Below are 22,625 nucleotides of genomic sequence, written 5' to 3' on the forward strand. Positions count from 1 at the left end.
ACTTTGAGGCAGGCTCCTCTATTGGAGTGGAAACAATGGTAACCATGATGAGGTAAGTTACTTAAGGATTCTAATTAAGTTGCTGATAATTTTTACTGAAATTTTTGTAAACCTTTAAAAAAATTAATATGATTTTTAGAAATAATAAACTTTATGACATTTTGTATACTGAATACTGAACATAGATTCTATTTAGATGTCAAGAATTTCTAGTGTGTGTATTTTGTATTTACCGAATCATGTGTTTTTGAGAACAAGTAGAAGAAATGGATCATGTGACTAAAACCAGAAACGAAACATCTTGATCTCAACATTGTCCATAGTAAAGTAAAATGCAAAAAAGAAACTTCATTAACAAAGGATCATTTTTTAAAGATTTTAGTACACTATAAATTTTATAAAATTGTTAGAATTGGTGCAGAAATCAGTTTTGAAATAAAACTTTTGTCCTAGCTCTCCAGAAGTTGGTCTTTTGTATTTTCTATTATGATTGAATATAATTGATTAAAATAGCTCCAATTAGCTTCTGCATTCCCTTCAAATATGAAAAAAATTGTCTAGAACTGTTCATTTTACTGAATGCGTTTTTTACTGTTAAAAAATGGATTACAGTTAGTATACAATTAATGACTAGTGTTTACAGTTAGTGGCTGAGCTATCACAATGTATTTTAAGATACTTATCACCTTGCACTTCATGAAATGATTATATCTACAGTAAAATTATAACTTGACATAAAAGACATTGTTGCTTCATGTTTGCAAAAAATGGCAAAAAGAGTGTCACAACCACTGTCTTCATTATCTTAAGAGGAAAAAAGCTTAGAAAGTCTGTTGGGCTAAGAGCATGCTGTGAACCACTAAGGCAGTTGGCCTCTTTTTATTTTGAGCTTTTTTTGTCTCTAATATATTTATATTTTTAGGTTGCAGGATTGAACCTGATTTAGGTTTGCATTGCATTGAAAAGAAGCTAAGTCAAGAATAGATTGTGGTGATGATAACTTTCTCTTGTACTATCCCATTAGCTGCTAATTTGTAAAATATTCTTTGATCAGCCTATATTGCAGTAATTGTCATGGAAGTGCAAGGAGTACCACAGCCATAAAATGTGTAAGGGCAGAGCAGTAAATGTGGCCTAGGTGAATGGTGTTTTATATTTTTCAGTAAACATTAGTTGAAGTGTCTGTGTGTGTGTCTTTTATTTACCAACTGCAAATCAAGGATGTATTGAAGGGAAATGACCCAAATCTAAAGTTGTACTGATGTTCTTCTTGTCTTGAGAAATACTGTCCTCTAAAAACCAGGATTGTAGTAGTGGAGGCTATACCACTAGCTGAATTTCAAAGAATTTGGAATGACCTTGCAGGTTCTAGCCTCCTTTGCATTAGACAGTGGCTTCTGGTACTCTGATTATTGTTCACGTATTCAAAGGAAATATATGCATGTTCTGTGTGGTAGGTGTTACTAGAGTGAATGGGTTTTTGTCTTGCAACAAAATCATGGCACAGCTTTTAAGCTGTTAATGATTTTTTTTTTGTAAGTTTATCTTCATTAGCTCTATTACTAAGCTTCCAGTTTTTCATCCCCTCTTTTTCACCCCACTCTGCCCTTGCTGTTTGCCTCCCACTGATTTTTAGAGCAAATTTTAATTACCCCAGTGATACAAAGCAGACAGAGATGACCTGATGTCTGGGTCTTTTCCTAAAGTGATTCCTGGCAGACATACTGAAATTCATTAATTAGTTCTGCTTGAGACCAGAAAGAATGGGTCAGTATTCTCTTGTAGCAGCAGAATCTAATCTACATTTCCACATACAATTTACACATCTAGTCGTAAACTCATGGAATCGGCCAAGTTAAATCCTCCCAAACATGGGTGTTTCGAATTACTAAAATCTGCTCTAGTAAGGATCTAGAGTCCAACACTGTTGTTGCAGTTTAGGGTGAATCTGGCAAAATTTCTTGGGCTGCTGCCATGTGGATCTGCTGGTAGAATACAGTATGATAGTATGTTGAATTTGGCTCATTACTCTCAAGAAATCTTCCAGAGAGTTTGTGGGACACAGGTTTAGGAATTGAAATGGTTGTAGGGATGGTCTTGGGCTTACTGCTCTAAACAGACCTCTTATTAGCGGTGTGTATCCAAGGTGGTTTGTGGTTTGTTTAGCCTTGTGAAGTATCAATTTTGTACTATCACATAGAGAGAAGTAGGTCAAACATACCAGTGTTTTAAATTGTTCAACAAGTAGTATCTTTTTGGTTGTAACTTTTACACTGCAGGCTTGAAGACTGATCCACCACTTAAATCAGTGTGTACTTTTAAATTCTGCTTTCATGTAAGATCAGGCCTAAACAAACATTTTAAATACTGGACTAACTGGGATAGGGCTAGCAGTCAGATTTGCTGCTTGATAAAATTTTGAATGCTACAGGAATTACTCTTCTCCTATATGTAAATTTTTCCACTTAGCTTCCAAGTTTGTCCCCAAGTAGGTCAACAGCAGGATGCCAGCGCTTTTGAGAACTAAATTTTGGAGAATGGTATTCTGGAAATCTAATGCAGTTTGGTCACTGTCTCAAAAACTGTGTAAAACTGGATGTGACTGTGAAGTCCTTAAACATTGAGGTTGGTTTAGAACATTTTTATTGCTTCTTGAATGAGGTAATTCAATGAGTGGACTTAATTCTGGTCTTTATACAGACATTAGTGTAAGCTGTGGTAGCCTCTACAGTCCAGATGAGGGATGGAGGTAGATCTGACTTTTACTTGAAGGGAGGCTTTTTTGGAGTAGTGAAGAGATCTATTAAATAGCATGTTCCTGTCCTGTTCTTCTGTGGCAGGATTTACATCTGATTGGATGTGTGTGGTTGCTTTGCCATGCATCTGATAGCAACAGCTTGCAGTGCAAGAAGATACTCTGAAACTTAGTCAGGTGTGGTCTCATACTCTTTTGCAAGTCAGTCAAAACACAACGTTTGTACCATTTCAGGTGCTCACGTTGTGTGTATATGATTTTGAGTTCCGTCTTCTGTACCTACACAGCATGCTTCAGAAAACAGGTCACTCACAGCAGGCATCTCTCATTAGCTCTGAAGCTTTTGTACTTCAATGGCATTTAAATACCTTAATAAGGCTAGAAGAAAATTTGAATAAAAACAAAACCAAGAAACTTTTCTCCCCACAACTGAAATAAAGCATTCCTCTATCCCCCATTCTCAGGCAGACGTTACAATGCTTCTGTCAGTGCAGCAGGCAAATATCCATTAAGGCATGTTGAAAAGTACTTGACTGTTTAAGTGAAAATAAAACAAGAAAGGGAAGCTGAATGCTGCATGTGCACTTCTTAGGGCAGAGGTTGACCTGCTTGCTTTTCAGATGCTCACCTTTGCAAAACTGTGGTACAAGCTGTAGCTTTGGCCTGCAACAGAAAAAGATTGCTGCTGCTGAAAAAGCAGGTCTACTTATGGATGGGCTGTACTGGATTTTATTTTCCTACTGAAGAGACAGCCAAAGTAGGGATGAACACAAATACGAGCTGCTTGAAAGAGCAAATATACATTTTTGTGCAACACATGAGGGCAGGATGTTTTCTATTTCTTTTATATATATAAAATAGTGATCTTTCTACTGGTGGTAGTGTGTGTGGGTTTTGGGCGTTGTGTTTGTTTATTTGGTTTTGTGTGTATCAGAATCCTGCAGGGCAACTCGTGATACTTGATGATTTCATTGCTGAGTATGACAATTAGTCTCAATTTGCTCTGCATGGGTAAATTTTCTCCACAGACAGTCAAGAGTTTGTGTTCTCTAATCCATATCTGAATACTCCTTTCAGGAATCCATTTCTTGGCTGTAGACAGATACTGAATGTGAGCAGAAGGAAAAAAGTGCTACAGCTTGTAACATTGCATCAGAGAAACATAGGTGTGAGAGGATGGAGTCTGTCTGGACCCTTGCCTGAGTCCAAGTTAGTGTGAAGAACAGGTGGCCTCATGCTACCCAGGAGCTCCTGGGAGGTGATCTCTGCTCCATAGAAAACAATATGCTACTTACTAACCTCATCTAAAAAATGAAGCTTCCCTGCCACTCTGTTATAACAAGAAGTTGAGCAGAGTGAGGTAAGATAGAGGGGTGGGCCTGGTTCCTATGTGTCTCATCTGCAGAAGGTAACATAGACTGCATGCGGTCAGCCCAGTGATGGGAATGGGTTACACTGGGTTGCACTGAGCAGTGCTGTTGAGAAGCATTTTTGCACAGCTCTGCCACTGAAAAAAACTAAAATTAGAGGTGATGGGATTATCCTGTCAGTGAAAGAGAGGACTCTGTACCCAAAACTTGTCTTCTTACAGGAAAGGGAACTATTCTGGGCAACTCTTATCTACCTGCCACCAGTATCACTATGAAGTTAGCTAGCATGTGCTGGACTGCCACTGTTTGAAGTGTGACTTCAATGCTTTCCTTTTATTTCACCTGTTTAAGGTTTTTTCCCCCATAAAACAGAACAAACCATCAACCATTTTTTTTCACATCACTTGGCTACTTGCAATTAGAAATCTACTTGGATTCATACCTGTTTCCAATTCATTATCCTTTTACATGACTGGAACTGGGTATTGTTGAATAAGGATTGCCTTTATGGTTTTCTTGATTGTGTTTTTGCTTTTGTGACTCTTTATTTTCTCACAATAGTAGTTTTAGAAGAGTATATCAAAATATTTGTGAGAGACAAGGAAAATAACTAAAAAACTCTACTGCAACCTGTGCAATTCACCTAGACGCGTACAAGAAAGCTCATCTTTTATGAAGTACTCCTGGGAAATACTTGTTCTTCTCACCGTCATTAATTTCAGTGGAGATGTGTGGATAAGGCTGTACAAATAAACACTGCTGCGGAATGTGTCATAGTAAACAACATGCTGAAACCTTTTGGCAGAGAGTTATTTAACAGAGAGCCCAAATGCAACACTTAATCCTTGGAAAAGATGGCATTTAAAGTTCTGGTACTTTTGAATTTTTCAGAAGCAAGCATTTATCCCTAAAACTGCTCAGTCTAGCCTTGTATTTACACATAAGGGGGCAGTGTGGTACTGTTAGCCAAGTGCCATGTAGGTGCACAATAGATTTCATTAATATATATTGCATCATGTTTTAAGAAATGGCTTTTAGCACTCTCAGTACAATTAGAGCTTTGTCACTGTCTGAGAGTTCTGCCATGTCTGTACTGGGGAGAACCAGGTTGGACTGTTTCTTATCTTCTTTATAAACATTTTGTTTTCAGAGAGTTTCTTGTAATATTTTGGCTGTCTCTCATAATCTGTTGTTCATAGGCATGTGAAGGAGTGGGAGCCAGTTTTCTTAACACTGGTGTGTGGAAGTTCAAATTACATCGTTTTACCTCCCCCACATCAACATTCACTTATGGGGAAGGAAGGTAGTATTTCCACTGGAGCTTTCCTTTGCATACAATATATAGGCTTCAGGCCCACTGCTGCCCAGTTTTGGCAATATGATTATTCTTCCAGTTTTCATGGAAAATGGTGTTTCTGATTATTTTGTACCTGCCAGTAGAGAGAGTAATGATTAAGCGTCTATAAGCCAGTGTATACATGGGTCCTTGGATCATCTTCTTCCTCCATGTGTTAATATTCAGGGTTAACAGGCCAGGATATGATGGCCTGTGGACTTTTATACTTTTGACATGATGTCTCGAGTGCCTTATTGCAGGATGCTCATGGCATTTTTCTCACCTGTAGAGCAGCCTGACTGGCTTTTAGCTTCATGCTGAACCTGACGTGCTGTAATAATCCAGAAATGTGTCTGTGGTATCTTTTTATACTTTCTGCATGAATTTCTACTTCATAAAAAGCTTCTCCTTCAAAGAGTCATTATGAGCGTCATCTTTATAATGTTTCCTATATAGATACGTGGCAATGTGAAGTAACATGGTAGAAGAACACCGTATACTGTTTCATTATATCTTGTTATATTACCGTGTTGCATTGCTCTAAGGCCTCGTACGGATACGGACACAGGACTTTTCCTATACAGCTTCTGTTCCTGTTTTTCTTTATCTGCTGGTTTGTCTTTGAAATACAGACTAAGCTAATGCATTCATGTGAATCTGCCATGATCACTTGTAAAAGGCTGCTGTTAAATTGTCCATCAGCATACTGATAATTTTTCAGAAGAAAGTCAGCATCATTAGACTGTACTCTGTGTGTGACAGTTACAGTAGAAATTCTATCAGACTGAACAAATCTGCATTGCTGGTTTATCCAGAGTGAAACGACGCAGTATTTTGTATAGAGTGGTGATATGCTAATGGTCATGACTCAAAAGATAAAATGATGACAAAAAGTGTGATCCTTTTTATATGCATCTTTATGAATACCATCATTTAATATAAATGTGACTCAATATGCAATAGTTCACTGAAAAAAGTCTCACATGGTATGTTACTATGGTATCTCTCACTAAAAACCCTGCCCCTCAAAATTCCCTCTTTTCAAGAGTACGGTTATTTTTTTAATTAAAATGGCTGATATTATGATGATATCACAAATTCTGAAAATTAAAATGGGTATTCTGGCAAAATTATAGGTCCTGGCTAAAGCTATAAAGCTTTTTGGTTACTGGTTCGTAAAGTTACGATCCCCCTTTTTCCCATTCTCCTCCATCCTAGCTGGCAAGTGTGGCTGCAAATATTTTTGTCTTTGGATTAACTGATTTGCAGCTTGGTTAATGTGTAGACAGTGCTCTTCCTTATTTTCAATTTTTATTTATTTATTTAATTATTTTAAAAGCACTCATTAAAAACCTACAGCATACTCCCAAACTTGAAGGAATGGATTTTTGGCTCCTTCCTGCTTTGAATGAAATCCAAAACAAATTTTGTTTGATAATGGTTTACAGTTGCATTACACAGGTTGCTCTTCATGATAAATAATTAACACCCTTTGTGTTCTTGATTGCAGATTTTCAAAACCCTGCCTGATGCCACTTTCCCTGAGCCAATCTCTATGTCTGTATCTCCTCCAAATGCCCCACCAAGGCAATCAAGAAGACAAGGACAACGTATTAAGAGACCTCTGGCTGTTTACAATCTCTGTCTTGAGCTGGATGATGGTAAGATGTTAGTAATAATTTCTGTCTTTGCAGCAGATGGGCTGTGTATCCTATCTTCAGTAGGTGTTTTCATTTCATGTTTCATGTATATACATGTATGCATGCACATGCATGCTTGTTTAATTGCTTTGGAGCATGTAAAGTAGCAAGGAGAGCTACAGAGAAAGAAAAGCAGAGTACTGTCCTGTGACATATGCTTAAAAGTAGGACGAACTGTCTTCAATATGCTTTTCCCCTCTAAAAAAGAAGCAGCTCCTGTTTCTTTGGGGAAATCTCTTTGACCTCTACCGAAGATTACACAGCCATAAGATAAATGGAGAGAGAACTAAAATTAAAGCAAATCTTTTATGAGAAGAGCTAATGCACTTTACAGTTAAATTCATCTGGATTAAAGGCTTAGGTCACCACTGCACTGGAGAATACCACTACTCCACTTGAATCTTTAATACCTTGATGTAACTAACAGTAAATACTTGTAAACTTGCTGTACTGTTGAGAAGCAAATTAAAAAAAATATCATACTTTTCCATGGAGTCTGAAGTAGCAACCTACAGTAAGGCAAAGGGTGTATAACATCTTATATATGCTGACTGTAGGCCAGAAACGTAATCATTTTCCTGCAATTTCATTGCTTGAGGCTTCATACAGTACTGAGAAGACAAGTCAGGGCTCATTTTGTTACAGGTTTTCTCCACCTTATTCTCTTTCTCACTCACAGTGTTTTTATTTAATTATCTTTTCATATGAAGAATCATGGGATCAGGGCACCAACCCCCGCCCCCAAAAAAAACCAAACCACCAAAAAAACCACACCCCAAAAACCCCAACGGTTATCAGCAAGTGAAAATAAAGAGGAAGATCTTGAACTCATGCAGTAGTATGAGATGAACTGTCATTAAATCAGTGGTCAATGGTGGTGATTTCTTAAGGAAAGAGCACAAATACCTACAACAGCTGTTAAGTGCAGGTTTTAAAAATAAACTCAGGACGTTTATTGTCTGAAAGAGCCAGTTTTACAAAGACTGTGCAAGAAATTCAGCATGTATACCATCAGATTTAATTCACCAGAGATACATAATCTCTATGTCTGTCTTTTCTTGCATCAAATATGAAATTAAATGCCTTGTCTAGAAGGTGTTTAAGGTGCATCTACTTAAAAACCCTAAGCTGTGTTAATTTGAATAATATGCTACCAAAAGCTAAGAAAGCTCTTGAGCTATTTCTGCAATAATAAATTTATCCTCATTTGAAAAACAAAACAAAATTGAAACCACTCACGGAGTTGTTTACATGTAATTGCGAATGTGAATCCCAGCAGGTCACAAGAAGCACCACAACTTCTCCAATTCCATGTTGGAAAAGGCGTGCACTGAGGACCTGACTTTAACATAAACACAGTAGACAGAAGGTATTTGATGGATTATTTTTAACTCTAAGGTCCAAAAATACAAAATTACTGTTGAAAAGTTTTGTAAACATTCAGTTTCTCCTAAATACAGTCCGTATTTTTGTCTGATTTGGATATCTCAACAAAGAGAACTGGGATTGCTAAAGGTTGTAATTGTTATATATCGTACAGAAATTCGGTACTTCTCTGGGAGTTCTAGTGTGGTGAATTGCAGAATAACTTCATATGTCATTGTGCATGGTAGAACTGTGATGAAGGCTGAATTACTGCAGGTGAAGTCACAGTTCCAGGATGGTTGGCACCGAATTTGTGGGATCTGACCAACAGTATTTCCCCTTGCAACTTCTAAAAAATATATCCTCTGTAGTGTCTCTGCCTGCAACTAAAAGTAGCGGTATTCTCCATCTATTTTTGCTAGAAACTGGTGGTTTCTAGGTCCCAACTACATGCTAATGCTTATTTGTGTTTAGCCAGGTAGTTGTGTCAGTAAGGTAGTCAGTAGTTGGTACAATGGTTGTTTGGCATGGGTGCAGTATACACAGCAATACCGTACCTTGAGCCCAACTGCGTCATTGCATTATCTGAGGAACTACCCCAATGGATACAGGGTGCGTCAGTCAGCCAGGTTGATTAATTATCTAGTCACCGAGTAGAGCTCAGTGCCTCCAAACATGCACCGTGGCCTTCAGTTACTTTGTTATTTGGATCGGGGGGGGGGGGGGGGGGGGGGGGGGGGGGGGGAAGGAATAGAAGTGAGCCTGGGCTGTGTTCCATATTTACCTAGTTTCTTGGCTAACAAATGCATGTTTTATAACTGCTCTTTGGAAGATTTTATCCTGTGTGTGTTTTTAACAGGAAATTAAACATTAAACCCCTTCCCTCCCCCCCCCTCTTTATTCACAATGGCATGAGTTAAGCACCAGGCATAAGCCAGTGTTTTGTGTTTCCTGGATATGGCAAAATTATCATAATCTTGTTTTAAACCAAGTAGCTAATACATATTTATATGTAAATAGAGATATATTTGTCTACAAGTATAAAGTTATTGTAATTATATATAAATATTTTCTATGCCTTGAAACTACAAGTATGTTGGAGACAAAATCTCTCTGTGCTGGAAAACTTCTTGAGTGTGTTTCTCTTAGGATTGTTATGCAAACCAGGAAATTGTTAGAAAAGCGGAAACAAGTCTTTAACTATCAGCTGTTCCAGGGAGTTAACAGGCTTCAGAATCCACTGCTTGAATTGGAAATGCAGGGTTTGGGCCAGCTTTTCTTTTTAAAAGCATGTTTGCAGTCAGAAAGCTTCTTGACTGCACACAAAATGTATGCAGCAACCACCCAGAAAGGGCTGCAAGCGACATAAATATTGATAGATATAATAGCTGAAGAACACACATTGTTTGATAAAAATCTTTATTTTGCCTTCTAGTAATTAGCTGTACTGAATTCTGATAGCACATAGATTTTCCTTGTACATGGCAATTAGATGATTAAACCTATTTGCAAACAATTCAAGTATTATATTTACTACTGGAAGGATCTTCATTTCCTGAAAGACAGACTTAAGTCGTGATGATACTGTCTGTTTTTCTTTCAACTTCTTCCCTCTGCAGTAAGCCAGTTACTAAATTTTCACTCTGAAGTTTTTCGACATCTGTGTCTCAAGTAGAACTAGACTTAACGGGGAACTCTGAGCTACTTTCATACATGGCCTAAACCCGAAGTTCTTGTTTCAGCACAATGCAGATTTGCCTGAGATTTAAATTAGGATCATTTCCAGAGTTTTCTTGCTTTCTAAAACGAAGACATAGGTTTTTTTCTTTTTCTTCATTTCATTTTCCTGGAAGTAGCTTTTTTCTCTCTGGCCCCCCCATCCCTTCCTATTATCTGAATGAATTTTAGAGTGAATTAAGTAGCCAATGCAGAAACTCCTGTGGCTTACAGTCTCAGCTATGTGCAAACGGCTTTGCGTTCTCTGCCTCTCTATGCAGAGAGAGAAAGACTGTTAGCTAGAACAGGGAATTGTTTATCCTGTTCTTCTAAAAATGTCATTGGATCTTTATTTTCCATGTGGACGATGATTATATATCAGAAGAGAGCTCTGTTTGTATTTCTTCTGGAGGGCAATGCAGAGTTACAGTTGTGTTCCCTCCCAATCTTATTTTAATTTTTATGTACTTTTCTTGCCTTGTAGCAAAATAGGTTTTTGTTTCGTTTTGTTTAATCTTTTGCTGTGCCTAGTGACTTAGAGATTATTAAACTATTTTGTAGGGCTACTAGAGCAACATGACAAGAAATGTCCTATGTAGGTAGGCAGTATAGAGCAGTCTATCCAAGATGAACAGAAAGTCAGCATAGCTGCGTAAATTACACCTGGAGTCAAGAAACGGCTCTTGCATGGCAATTTGTCCAACTACAGAATCATTTGTTTTCTAAACAAACCAAAACCATACTTAAGCCACAGTGCTTGCTGGTGCCTTACTCTGAATACCCTTTAAGTGTCAAAATTTCTCATTGGCACATACATGGACATAGCACACTAGTATCATATGGGAGGCTTCTCTGTTTGGCTTTTAAGGCATTTGTTTCCTATCCTCTCACTCTGGAGCTCAGGAGGCATATGGGTGGTTTGCGATACCTTGCTGCTGCTGCTGTAAACTGAAAATTATAGTGCTTTAGAAAACAGATTGTAGAATTCTAAAAGAAAGATAAATTAGAACTGCTACTTAACCCTTTAAAATTTTGTGCTAACTTGTATCACCCGCTGAAGTATTTAGGGAAGCCAAAGTATGAATGGTATGTTAGTGTCAAATAGGAGTAGCTCTTTTTGATTTTTTTTCCTTTTTTTTTTCTTCTTTTTCCTTTTTTTTTTTTTTTTTTGGTGGGAATTGGAGTTAAGACAGTGTCTTCAATTGGGTGATAAATTTATTTGCATGAACTACTGGGGCATTCAGTTAAATTACTTCATCAAATATGTGAATACATGTAATGGTTACAAAGCTTTCATGCAGTATTCCCTCTCCCTCCTCCTCCCATCCCTTCCTGCCCAAAACAAATAAGTAAACATCTATAAACTTCATTTGGAATTACTGAATATAAAACTTGGATGTTAGAGGAACCTTTGGATTTATAATAAGACTGGTCTTCAGGGCTGGAACAACCCAGAGCTGCTAGGTTGCAGGTGTGAAACCTGGCCTTGAACTCTATTTCTGAATCCGCTGCCTGGAAGTGTTTCTGTAACCTGGCACATAGTAGGGGAAATGGAAAGAAAAGCAGCTACATAGGCATATCAAAAAGCCGTAAGGGCTTGCAACACTTGCTTACAAAGCTATCGTATTGGTAACAGCTGAGCAGAACACACAGGGCTGCTACAAAATAGGTGTACCAGTATTAGCTGTGAAGAGAAAATCAGCATGATTGCTGTTTGCCATATTGAATTTAAGTTAGTTTTATTTCATCTTGCTGCAAGAATAGTTCCTGCAGTTCTCTGTGATCTATCACAGCTTTTCCCATCTGATGGCTCTGAGTAGGATGAGTGCTATTCAAAGTAGAAGTGTTTTTGAGCTACTGACGCTACCTAAGAAAAAGCTCCACCTTTAACAGTGGATATGTGTAAGGTCCCAGTTTCTTACCAGACCATCAATTTCTGCTTGGAAAGCTTTGGGCCCATAGAAGGTACTTACTTTCTTGGCGGTATGGAACAATTTTGCTCCATGCTTTGTATACACAATATACATTGTCTGGCCATTGTTATACCTGTGAGTGATCTACTTGCTACAGCCTACTTGTTGCACAGTTATCTGAAATCAAATTTACCTATCATAATGTAGTAAACATCTCTTAACTTCTTTTCTTTTCAAATTATGTGTGTCAAATCTTCACACCAGATAATTGCCTTAGTATCATCACCAGTACTTGTCTGCTTTTGGTTTATCAAATCTAGAGGTTGTAGAAATGTTCAAAGTAAACACATCCACATGTGCACACACCCACCCACCCCAGGAGTCAGAGGTGTAGGGAAAAGGAACTTGAATAGACTTAAAACTAAAATCTGAATTTAAAGAAGGAATGGGGAGTTAAGGAGAAAGGGTCAGTCTTTCCTTGAGGCCAAGCATTATTAAAAATCTCTGATCTCCTGTAATAATCCTTCATCTCTTTAATTCTCTACCCTCTACACACAGACATGCAAGGGCATATAATACTGTAAGAAGGCCAATTTGGCATTCTGAAAGACATTAATCCCAGGCATGGAAGCCACTGACATATCTTTGCTAGATGCCAGCTGTGCCCTGGCCAACCTCTGTTGGTTCAAAGTAAATGCTTTCACCCCGCACACAAGAGTATAAGTAGAATGAAGAATTGAAGCTATTCAGCTCTTCAGTCATCTTCCTATGCGTAAGAGCGCACATTTCACGGAATAAGGTGTTCCCTCGCATGAGGTGCTCTTGCTTCCCTTTCACTGGTGACACAGGTAGAAGAGAAAATCTTGTAGTGAGGAGGGTGGTGAACTTTCTGGAAGGCTGATGCACAAGTTAGAAAATACAATGCTTCTTCCTGGTTTGCTCCCACTGTCTCAGTGTTTTTCATTTGGTTAGGAAAAAAAGGTTTCTTGTTTTCCATGGGCTCATGAAAGTCTTTGTCCTGTTTGCTGCTCTTTTCCCCTCTTATTTTCTGTTTTCTTCTTTCAAAAGTTGCACTTAGTGCAAGGTGAATTACATTACTATCACTTCTTTCTTCCCCAGCTGTACTTGCAACATGCTGAACCAAAGGGAGATTGAAGGAGTACTTGGGGGATATCATGGAGAAGTAATGATGGTGGGACTAGCTTGGCTAGAACTGCAGTCTCATCTAAGGCTGCTTGTGTGGGAACAAGCGAATTAGGCTCAGAGACCACGCTAGGGGGAATCTGCAAGCAAGAAAAATGCTTGATGCTTGGCAGATTTGGTTATCCCACTGAGCAAGTGGGTTTCTGTTCTGTAACAGGTGAAAATTCACTGATGAGTGCATTCACTTCTTCTGTCTCCCCAACCTGCTTGATGCTGCCTGTGTGCTGCACAGCCTCCTTGATCCATCCCCACAGCTTCCCTCTCACAGTGCAGCCAAGTCCAACCCTGAGCCGTTGCAAGATGTGTTTAAAAAAAAAAAAAAAACTCTAAAAAAATTGCACTTCCAGACATCTAAACTTGCAGCGTCAGAGGCATGGAAGAAAAAGTTGACCTAATTACTTGAGGTAGCAAAATCTGTGTTCCTAATTACTGCCTTTTAAATCATCAGCTGGGAGATTAGGAGGTTCTTCAACAAACATGTCACTTGGATGTTCAGTTAAAACGGCTGATAGAACTTTCTTAAGGGCTGCTTAGCTTGTTTTCAGTTGTCTTTTTAATAAGCCATAGGCATCCTGCTTCATCCATCCCTCTGTTGAAGTCACTGTTATGGCAAAAGGAGAGAAGTAAACAGAATGAGGAAGGAGGCACAGCCAAGTGTCAGGAGCACACTGAAAATGTTTCAGAGAGGCTTTCTTATGAAAGACCCATCACATGAACAATGTGAGAACAGTTAGGTTAGTCTTTGTCATTATTGAAGTACCACACCATGGGTTGTGGCATTATTGGTGAGAAACTTCTCCTTTTATTAAGTCATGGGAAGTAATTGCAAGTGAAGTAAGCTAAATAGCAAGAGAAGAGACAATACCATGATATTATCTCTGTTTGAAAGCTCAGGAAAAGAGTTTTTGAACACCTTACCCTTTGGGGGTGGAATGACAGACATTTTTCCAACGGATCATTGGCTAAATTGTCAACACAATGTAAAAGAAAAGGAAACATGGAAAAATATTTTCATGGGCTTTGGGGTTTTTGGTGCCGTTTAAGAAGTGCTACTGAATTAGGGAACTTTTAGCTCTGATTATAACATTATAACCCTTTTTATGCTGCTTTATTTTTTCACAATTCTTGTTCTCGTTGATTAGACTGGAGCTGTTCTGTTGGTAGATTTCAGTACAAGTCTGGACCATAGGTAAATGTTACCTGGATTTACAGAAACCCGAACCCCTCAGAGTTACCAAGAAACTATGAAAACTGTGGGACGATCCATTTATCTTAGTATTGGTCAGTTTTCAGAAAGTAGTTTCAGTTCTTCACTGCATTCTTCAGCCATGAAATTAATATGTGGCATCTGGCCAGCCTGGTAAGGCTGGAGGTTGTGTGTGGTTTCCTGCCAAGCAGGCTCTGGTAAAAAATGAGTAACCTTTGAGTTGAGATACTGCTTTTGTTAGTATAATATACACAATTCAAAAGAGGAACAGAGGAACCTCTCTGCATGCTTGTATCTGGTTTCTGTTGTGTTTCAAAATTTAATTATGTGATATAAATTATCACCCCAAACTTGTATCCATGACTGCCTAGACCTGTTTTTCCACAGCTTGAGGAATCAATTGGAATTATTTATCCATTTTAGTTTCAGCGCTTGCTCAGTGAAAGGCTTGTCTACAATTTTATGTGTCTTTGGGATTTTATTGATGTAAAGAAGTAATCCAAGCAGTATTTCTCCTGGGTTTTGAGAGAGGACCTACAGTAAGCGAGATAGTTATTGAAATAATTGCTTGCTATTACAGGTTAAGTATATGTCTAGAGAGATGATTGTTTAAAATTGAACTTTGCATTTTAGAAATAAACAAAAAGTATCAAAAAGGAGGAAGAAAGGGACATGGTCCCAAATCCCCATTTGCCACTAAGTAACTTGCAGATGAGCACATTTCTTTCCCTTTCCTAGCCCCAACTCAGACACCCACCTTTCTGGCTACAATTCTTAAGTTGCGTCAGCCCAGTCTTGAGGCAAATTCTGTCTAGTGCAGTTTCCTCCTTTTTCTCATGTATCTGAATCATTATGGAGTTGGGAAAAACAATCTCTCTGCAGGAAAGCTACTTTGTGCCCAAGATACACGTGTTTGTACATGCACGCATTTGAAAATATATCAAAGCTGGTCTTTAAGAAAAAACTGTAGTCAGCTCTAATAGTTGTGTTAATTTGTCTGAGAGAAAAAAAAAAGTCGGTTTAGAGATCTAATTTTTAGTGCGTTTGTTTTGAAAGATAGCATGAAACTGATGAGTATGTTGGCTGTCGGCTGTCCATTTGCTCCATGAAAGCTCTGTTGGTTTTAGGGTGTATGAGTCTATGATGTCTAAATTTATCTAAGAACTAACTGCGTGCTACAGCGGTACTGCAATATATAGGATTTGCTACATAATGAGGATAATGGATACTTTTTGAAAATGAAATGTGGTGATATAAAGCTATTTTTCTGAATGTTTGCATGAATCTGACCTCTCAAGTACCCATTATTTGGGAACAGTGAAACAACTCTCTTTTTCAGTTTTAACATTCTCTACGATTATTTTAAACCAAATAATAAATCATTATTAGTTTGCACTTACGTGATTTCTGTAGTTTGGAGGTGAGTAACAAACAGTTCTCTTGACCAGTTTCGGTGGTGTGATAAACAAAAGCACACAGTTTCTTAGTTTACTGAGAAACACATGATTTGGCTTCATTAGTTCAGAAAACTTTAAAAAGCTGAAGAAGTAGAAGGATGTCTGAGTTCACGTGGTGCTTGGTGTTGATTACCACAGGAGGGTTTGTACTGTAAGTAGGGAACAAAAGATGCAGCCCTGCATCTAGAAAAGGCTGTTCTTGACTGCAGCGTCCTCTGATAAACTTTGACTATCACATAAAGCTTTCTCCATTGAGGTTAATTCTAGTTTTTCAGGAATGACTGAATCTTTTCTGGAGTGATTGGTACTTTTTATCTTGGGGTCACTTCAAGTTTTATTAACTGTGAGGGACAAATTCTTTGGTTATATTTTTCATACCTGATTCCTGTGGATGCTAAAGCTCTAGCACATGGAACCAAGTTCTTGCTTTGCAAAGGATTTTTATGATACTTGCATTTCTTTTCTATCCCTGATCTACGAGATTCCTATTAAAATGAAAACATGGTACGTACCCACAAATTAACATAAGAGCAAAGCTGGTTTGTACTTGGTTAAACTCCTGTGTTATTTGGGAAGTTAGCTATTTATGGTGAATGCATGTTTGTTATCTCAGAGCTGGATGCAGCTGTGATGCTGATAGGGGAGGATGGGTGGCTGCACAGCAGTGCAGCTGCTGCTTCCCCATCTCATGATGCAGAAAGTAACAGACTTCAAGGTGGTAATATGGATTTTTGCAGCATCTTTAATTTACTTTCCTCAGCAATTCTCCCCATCACCCCTTGTCTACGACTAGACCTCTGTGACTCTGTTAAAGTGGGATAAGACATGTCTTTTGTCCTCTTATTTTGCCACAATTTGTGTATCCAATGAACACTTAAAACGTATACGTCAGTTCTGTTCTGCCCATTATATGTATCTCAGAAGAAACTGTCATATATTCCTCGTTTACTCCAGAAACATTCACTTTCATAAACTGTTTTCATCCTCTGACTACCCTTAAACTATAAACATTGGTTGCGATGTTGATGTTGAAGATTAGTCTTTCTTTTAATACTAAAGTATGTAATTTTTTAGTTTACTTCAGCAGAAGTTGGAAGAAAAACTCACTCAAGCAAGTAACTGATAGTGTTAGCTCTCTGTTTTCTATAGTTTTTATTACAATTTTTTTTAATTTATTTATTTAGAATTTTTGGGGTAAAGTGAGGATCTGATTATTGATGCTCCCGAAGTATTTCAGATTTTTTCAACTTTGGATGCCAGCAAAAAATATTCTTAGACTAGCCAGATGGAAAAGGGAGGGGAAAAGACAACTGGGAGACATGGCATGCTCAGTTAGGTAGAAGCTGAGTTCAGATTTCTGGTATGGAGGGTTTGAGAGCTTTTACTAACTGAGACTCAAACAGACAAAAGGGAGAAGGAATTGAGGGTTACATATTTGCTGGAAAGAGGCTAAAGGAGTTAAGCCTTAGTCTATATAAGTACCTTCTTACCTCTTGGGGATTTTTCATTATAAGAAGGGGTGACGCAAGGATGGGAGGGGATGAAGGAGGAATTTGGGCTGGAAACTGAATGGTAAGTAGTACCAGCTAGACACAACCAGTAAACGGTTAGGAACATCCTAAGCTATCTTATTTTCTAGGTAGGGCTGGTCTGAACTATGTAGAGCCATAAAGGCAAAGCATGGGTATCTGTTATAGAGGCACAGTGAAAGCTCTAAGGCTTGGATGAGTGTTGTGATTAGAAAAGTGAAACGAGAATATAATTTAGATTACAGCTTAAAAGGATCTGAGCAGTCAAAAATTTTAGTAGTATGCAAAAGGTGGTGAGAATGTGAAACAAGTTTTAACTCTGGGAGTAAAATTGGATCTTACAACTATTAGCATAGGATGAGGAGATGAATTGTAGAAGCAGCTTGGTGGCAACTCTAGAAAGGTGGCCAAGCTGAAGGCACTCAGAGGCTTCCCACAAGTGTAAAGAAGAAGAGGTGAAGACTTGATGGCTGGAGTGTCGACAAAAATTTTTGAGATGTCATACAGACTTACTGCTTTTATGCTGAGAATCCTTATGTTCTTCATCTGTTCTGGCACTCTTTGGCACCCAAGGATAAGAGAATAATGGGAGAGAAAAGAGAGGGGGACTGACATTCTTAGGGAGAGAAAAATGAAGGCATCAAGAACACCAAACTGTATGCTCAAAGAATGATATAAATGAGCTTTAAAAGAAATTGTATTTTCCTTATTTTATAGTGGAAGAGCTCATTAGAATTCAAGTGGTAGAAAAGAAGAATAGGAAGTTTCTGGAGCTCTTCTTCAAAAGGACCTATCAGTCCAATGTGATAGTCAGCCTTTTCATAGAAGTGGGAAATCTTGACAGTGCTGCTTACTGGAGAACAATAATGGAAGTAGAGGAGTGAGAGAGGAACAGTAAAAATATTAGACACTCAGTGTTAGGAAGCCCCTGAATTCTGAGTTTAAATGAAAACTATAAAGCTGATTCAATTCCAGCAGTGTCCTTAATTCACTCTTTAACGAACAAATCATGTCAAAACTTTAAAGGCTTTTTAATCTCCAGCAGCTTAGGATCTTTACTGGCTCCACAAAGCAAAATACAGGAAAAGGGCGGGTGCATGGGAAGAGAAAATAGCTAGCAGTCAATATATGTTACAGGTTTTGAAGAATTATTAAAAACAGCTTAGTTATGAAAATCAGTGTGGGATTTATAATCAGCAAGATCAAGCAGAAACCTTCACAGGTAGGCCTGTTGCAAGGTGAATACTTTGAACAATGTGAAGCCATCTAACTTGTCCTAAAACAATTCTCTGGTCATGGGGTTGTATGGTTTGGCAATGTTGATTTTTAAAACATCTTGTAGCATTGCAAGAAGTTTGAAGAAACTGGAGGAATGCTAATGTAGTAGCAGTATTTAGAAAGGTAAATGCAAATCCTTGGTGATATATTTGATATGGGACAAAGTTAGGAGGAATTGCAAATAATGACAATGGTAGTCACATAGGAGTTGTGGTCATGTGCCAAGCTTCACCCATTCAAACAAACTAAGTTTGATTGTATTCAGAAGTGAATTTACAAATTTTAGAGGAAAAAGCCTGCGGCCACAGAATGAAGGACTACGTCTTTAAATATGGTGACTCTGCTCAGTCTGTGTTAGTCACAGTGGGCAACCGGCTCATCATAAACTATTAAATGAAAAGCAAAAGTGAAAAGAATGAAAAGCAAAAATGAAAAGAAAAAGAAAAAGTGGCAAAAAAAAGTGCCAGCCTTGGATGTACGAATGGGATTGATGAGTAGAGGTAAGTGGTGGAATTAGTGCTCAATGTGGCTCTCATGGGATGACAATAAAAAATCATTAATTCAGATCAGATGTACACTCTTCAGAATGAATTCTGAGAAATTTTAACAGGTTTATAAAACAGGTGCATGATTTCAAAACTGCAAAATCCCTTACAGTAAAGGGTTTTGTGTTAAACTCAAGGAGATAGTTTAAGTACCTTCACACAGGACAAAAACTGGATGAGAGATGCTGTAATGATTAGCAATGCGTATTACATGGGTCATGCCTGAAAATAGAGCCTAACAAAGTGAAGGTACATGCATTAATCAGTGAGTATGTTAATTAGCAGCCAATTGATTCTCCATTATCTTTATCACCTGTAGGTGTCTTCAGCCAAAGACTGTTTGGAAGATACAGTTTGGCCCAACATGAGATGGGCATTAATCAGAAGCATTTATTAAGCCTATCAGAGAGATAACTAGATACAATTTTATGGCTTCTGCCATGTACAGGAGTTATTAAAATTTCTGAAGTTAGCAAAACTTCTTGCCACTGATGAATGAAATCTTTGCAATCAGAGCAATAACGCTATATTTTGTAGACTTAGGTTTTGAGCATATATTGTTTTTAATCATGAAAATGTGCTAGATGATCATTAGTCATCTGTTTTTGCAGTTATACAGAATTGCTTTTTCCTGAATAAAGTTATTGTTTTACTTTACAGAAACAGATAATTGAAAACATCAGAAATGTAAAGAATCTTTGAACGTAGTTTCAGAGGATGTTCACTTAATCCCATGGAATTTAGCAGGCGTTTTCCTGCTATTGTATTTTTGAGAGTGCCATGCAGTATTGACTGTGAGGCAACACTAGTTTAGGAAGGATGGGAAGGAAAGTAAAATTTGACAAAGGATTTAACACACAGTTTCATTTATGATAATGTCAAATGCAATTGCTTGTGTAGTGTGGTTTCCAATGTAGACTCTGCTGTGCATGACTGAAGTGTTTAGTCGTGTTTTTTTTTACTTTTTCTGTGTGCTCTGAGAAACAATTCAACAGAAATTCTGCTTTCTGTAGAGAGATGCAGCGAGTTGGTCACATTAATAATATTAAAGAACAGATTAATATTCCTTTCTACTGCTGTTTTAATAATGTTAAAGTGAATGAACGGTTGAGGTAAACCATTCTAGTTTGCCCTTCTAGTAAGGTGTATGTAGTCTGTTAATCTGGGCTGCATTAATACTGCTACTTTGAAAAGAAATAGTGATGAATTAAAAGGACTAACGTTTTCAGTTTTAAGGAATTCAGTTTCTTTATGAAGTAAAATTGCAATATTACTGTCTAATCTCTCAGATATTTATCATTGCGACACATACATCTGCAAATGGGATGTAATTAATTAGTTTTTACCTGACACTCCTATGGTTCTCATGTCTTGTAAATGTGAGTGGCAGCATGGTGGCCTGGGTGCAGCGAGGAGGTGTGAGGTGAGCAGGATTGGGCTGGAGTGCAAGTGACTCACTTTCCCAAGTTAATGTTCTCCTCCTCAGAGCTTATCATACTTTGTTACTACAGGCTAATTTAGATCCTTAAATTAGCAGCTGCTTTAGAGAGAAATTTTCAGCTGATCACTTTTATAATTTTGGTGGTTTTAGTTGCGTGTCATTTTATTCTCTAGGGAAGTTGTTCTCTGAGACTTGCTGGGAGGGGGTGAGGACAAGATGGCTGGGGAAGCAGGCAAGTAGTTCTTTGTAGGCTTTCTGCTTTTGAAGCAGAAGGAATTGAACTGGTTGAGGCAGTAATAAAGTTGTGAGAAGGATTTTTATCCAGTGAAGGTGGCTTTTCATTGTCCATATTTAATTGTTGTTGTATTTTTAATTAATGAAGCAAAAAGTAAAAAATGAAATAATTGCAACAGTACTGCTTAGCTTGGTGGAGTAGAATGAAGCTCAGTTGTTCACTGTGCAGAAGCTAATTAATTTGGAATTAGAAAGTAATATTGTACAGGACTTTGTTGTGTATAGTACTATATGTAGGAGATACAGCTTGTCAAACAAGCTCGACATTTTAACAGCTTTTGATCATTTTATTGTGATGCTGTGTTAGGACTTGGTGGCTTATTTTTTTTCCCCAAAGCTTTTGGCCCCAGAGGAATAGAACTCTTTTTACCAAGACTGTGGGGTCAGTGGTATCTAATCTGCTCTAGAGGGACTTGTATGGTGTTATTTAGCAGGGCTGTGGGCCACGTTCACGAGTGCAAGTTGGGAGCAGGATGAACAGAGGAGGAAAGGAAAGGTTGCAGGGACCCTTGTAAGGGGTGGCTGGAAATGACCCACATTACTGTTAAACGTTAATATTCTGAAATCAGCCACAGACCCTATTTGAGACTGCAGGCTTAACTGTGCTGGGCATTTCAATGTTTGCAATCATCCTTACTTCGTACACCTCTCCTTTAGAATTTGTAAAACATACAGCTGATGTTGAAATAAAAATTTTAAAGGGCAAAACTGTGGGTGAAGTTAGCTTTTCAGTGAAGAGCATGCTGCTTGGCTAGATGTGTTGGCGTGGTTTGCAGGGAGTGCTGTGACACATTAGTAACTTTTTCTTACTGTCTGTGGGATAGGAATGATGTTCCTTTAATGTTTTATTTAGCAATCATATCTCAATGTGTTGCCTCCTGAGTGATGTTCTAAGAGTACCCTATGAAAACAAATAGTAGACCAGAATACAATGAATTCTCTTAAAAGTAACACCATTAAAAAGGGGTAATAAAATAATATTCTTGGGTATTGTGTGTTTTGTTAGAGATCTCCTGCTTAACTCCTGCCTATTCTAACCTTCCCATGTTTCATTGTTTCATGTTTGATAGGATTGTGCTTATGGATTGAGAGCAATCATCTCCTCAAATGTGTATTAATTTTTTTTTTGGAGACTTTGTTTTTAGAGAGGTGTGCAAAGGTGTATGGCCTAGGCTATTTTGTTGTCTGAAGTGATACATTTGTCTAAACACCACCCCCCCAACCCACCCCCCACACCCCCATAATCTAGCATTTCATCCACGTAAAAAAAAAATGTTGAAAAGGGGACCAGGAATACATTGGGTTGTGAAGATAGCTTGGTGACAATGATGGAGGAAATTATGCAATGGTACCTTTTGGGGAAATGCTGGGGGATTGCTTGTGTTCCAAAATACCCTGTGAAGATGGGACAGGAAGGTTTCTTCTTGTGTATATTTCAGGACATGGTTACCAAAGCAGCTTCTCTGGCTCATGAGAACATTCTCTTAGCATCCTTCTGACTTGTGCTCTCTTTTCT

At 38.0% G+C, this 22,625-nt stretch overlaps 1 protein-coding gene and 1 long non-coding RNA gene across 6 annotated transcripts in view; one reads left to right on the forward strand and one right to left on the reverse strand.

The window, feature by feature from the left end:
- ARHGAP10 (Rho GTPase activating protein 10) overlaps positions 1-22,625 on the forward strand; it is a 172,800-nt gene that overhangs the window by 110,975 nt on the left and 39,200 nt on the right. For all 5 annotated transcript variants that reach the window (XR_013925736.1, XR_013925737.1, XR_013925738.1 and 2 more), the window contains exon 19: positions 6,972-7,122. Coding sequence is in view for 2 of the 5 variants with exons in the window: in XM_080373733.1 (XP_080229859.1) it covers positions 6,972-7,122 (151 nt within the window). In the remaining 3 variants the exon portion in view is untranslated. The remainder of the gene's footprint in view (positions 1-6,971; positions 7,123-22,625) is intronic.
- LOC308058239 lies at positions 11,357-22,618 on the reverse strand. The gene is made up of 2 exons (XR_013925745.1): positions 15,966-22,618; positions 11,357-13,959 (listed from the first exon to the last, which is right to left on the reverse strand). It is a non-coding gene; the product is annotated as an uncharacterized lncRNA (long non-coding RNA).

Source organism: Falco punctatus (genome assembly GCF_963210335.1).
Source record: "Falco punctatus genome assembly, chromosome: 1".
Lineage (NCBI taxonomy): Eukaryota > Metazoa > Chordata > Aves > Falconiformes > Falconidae > Falco > Falco punctatus.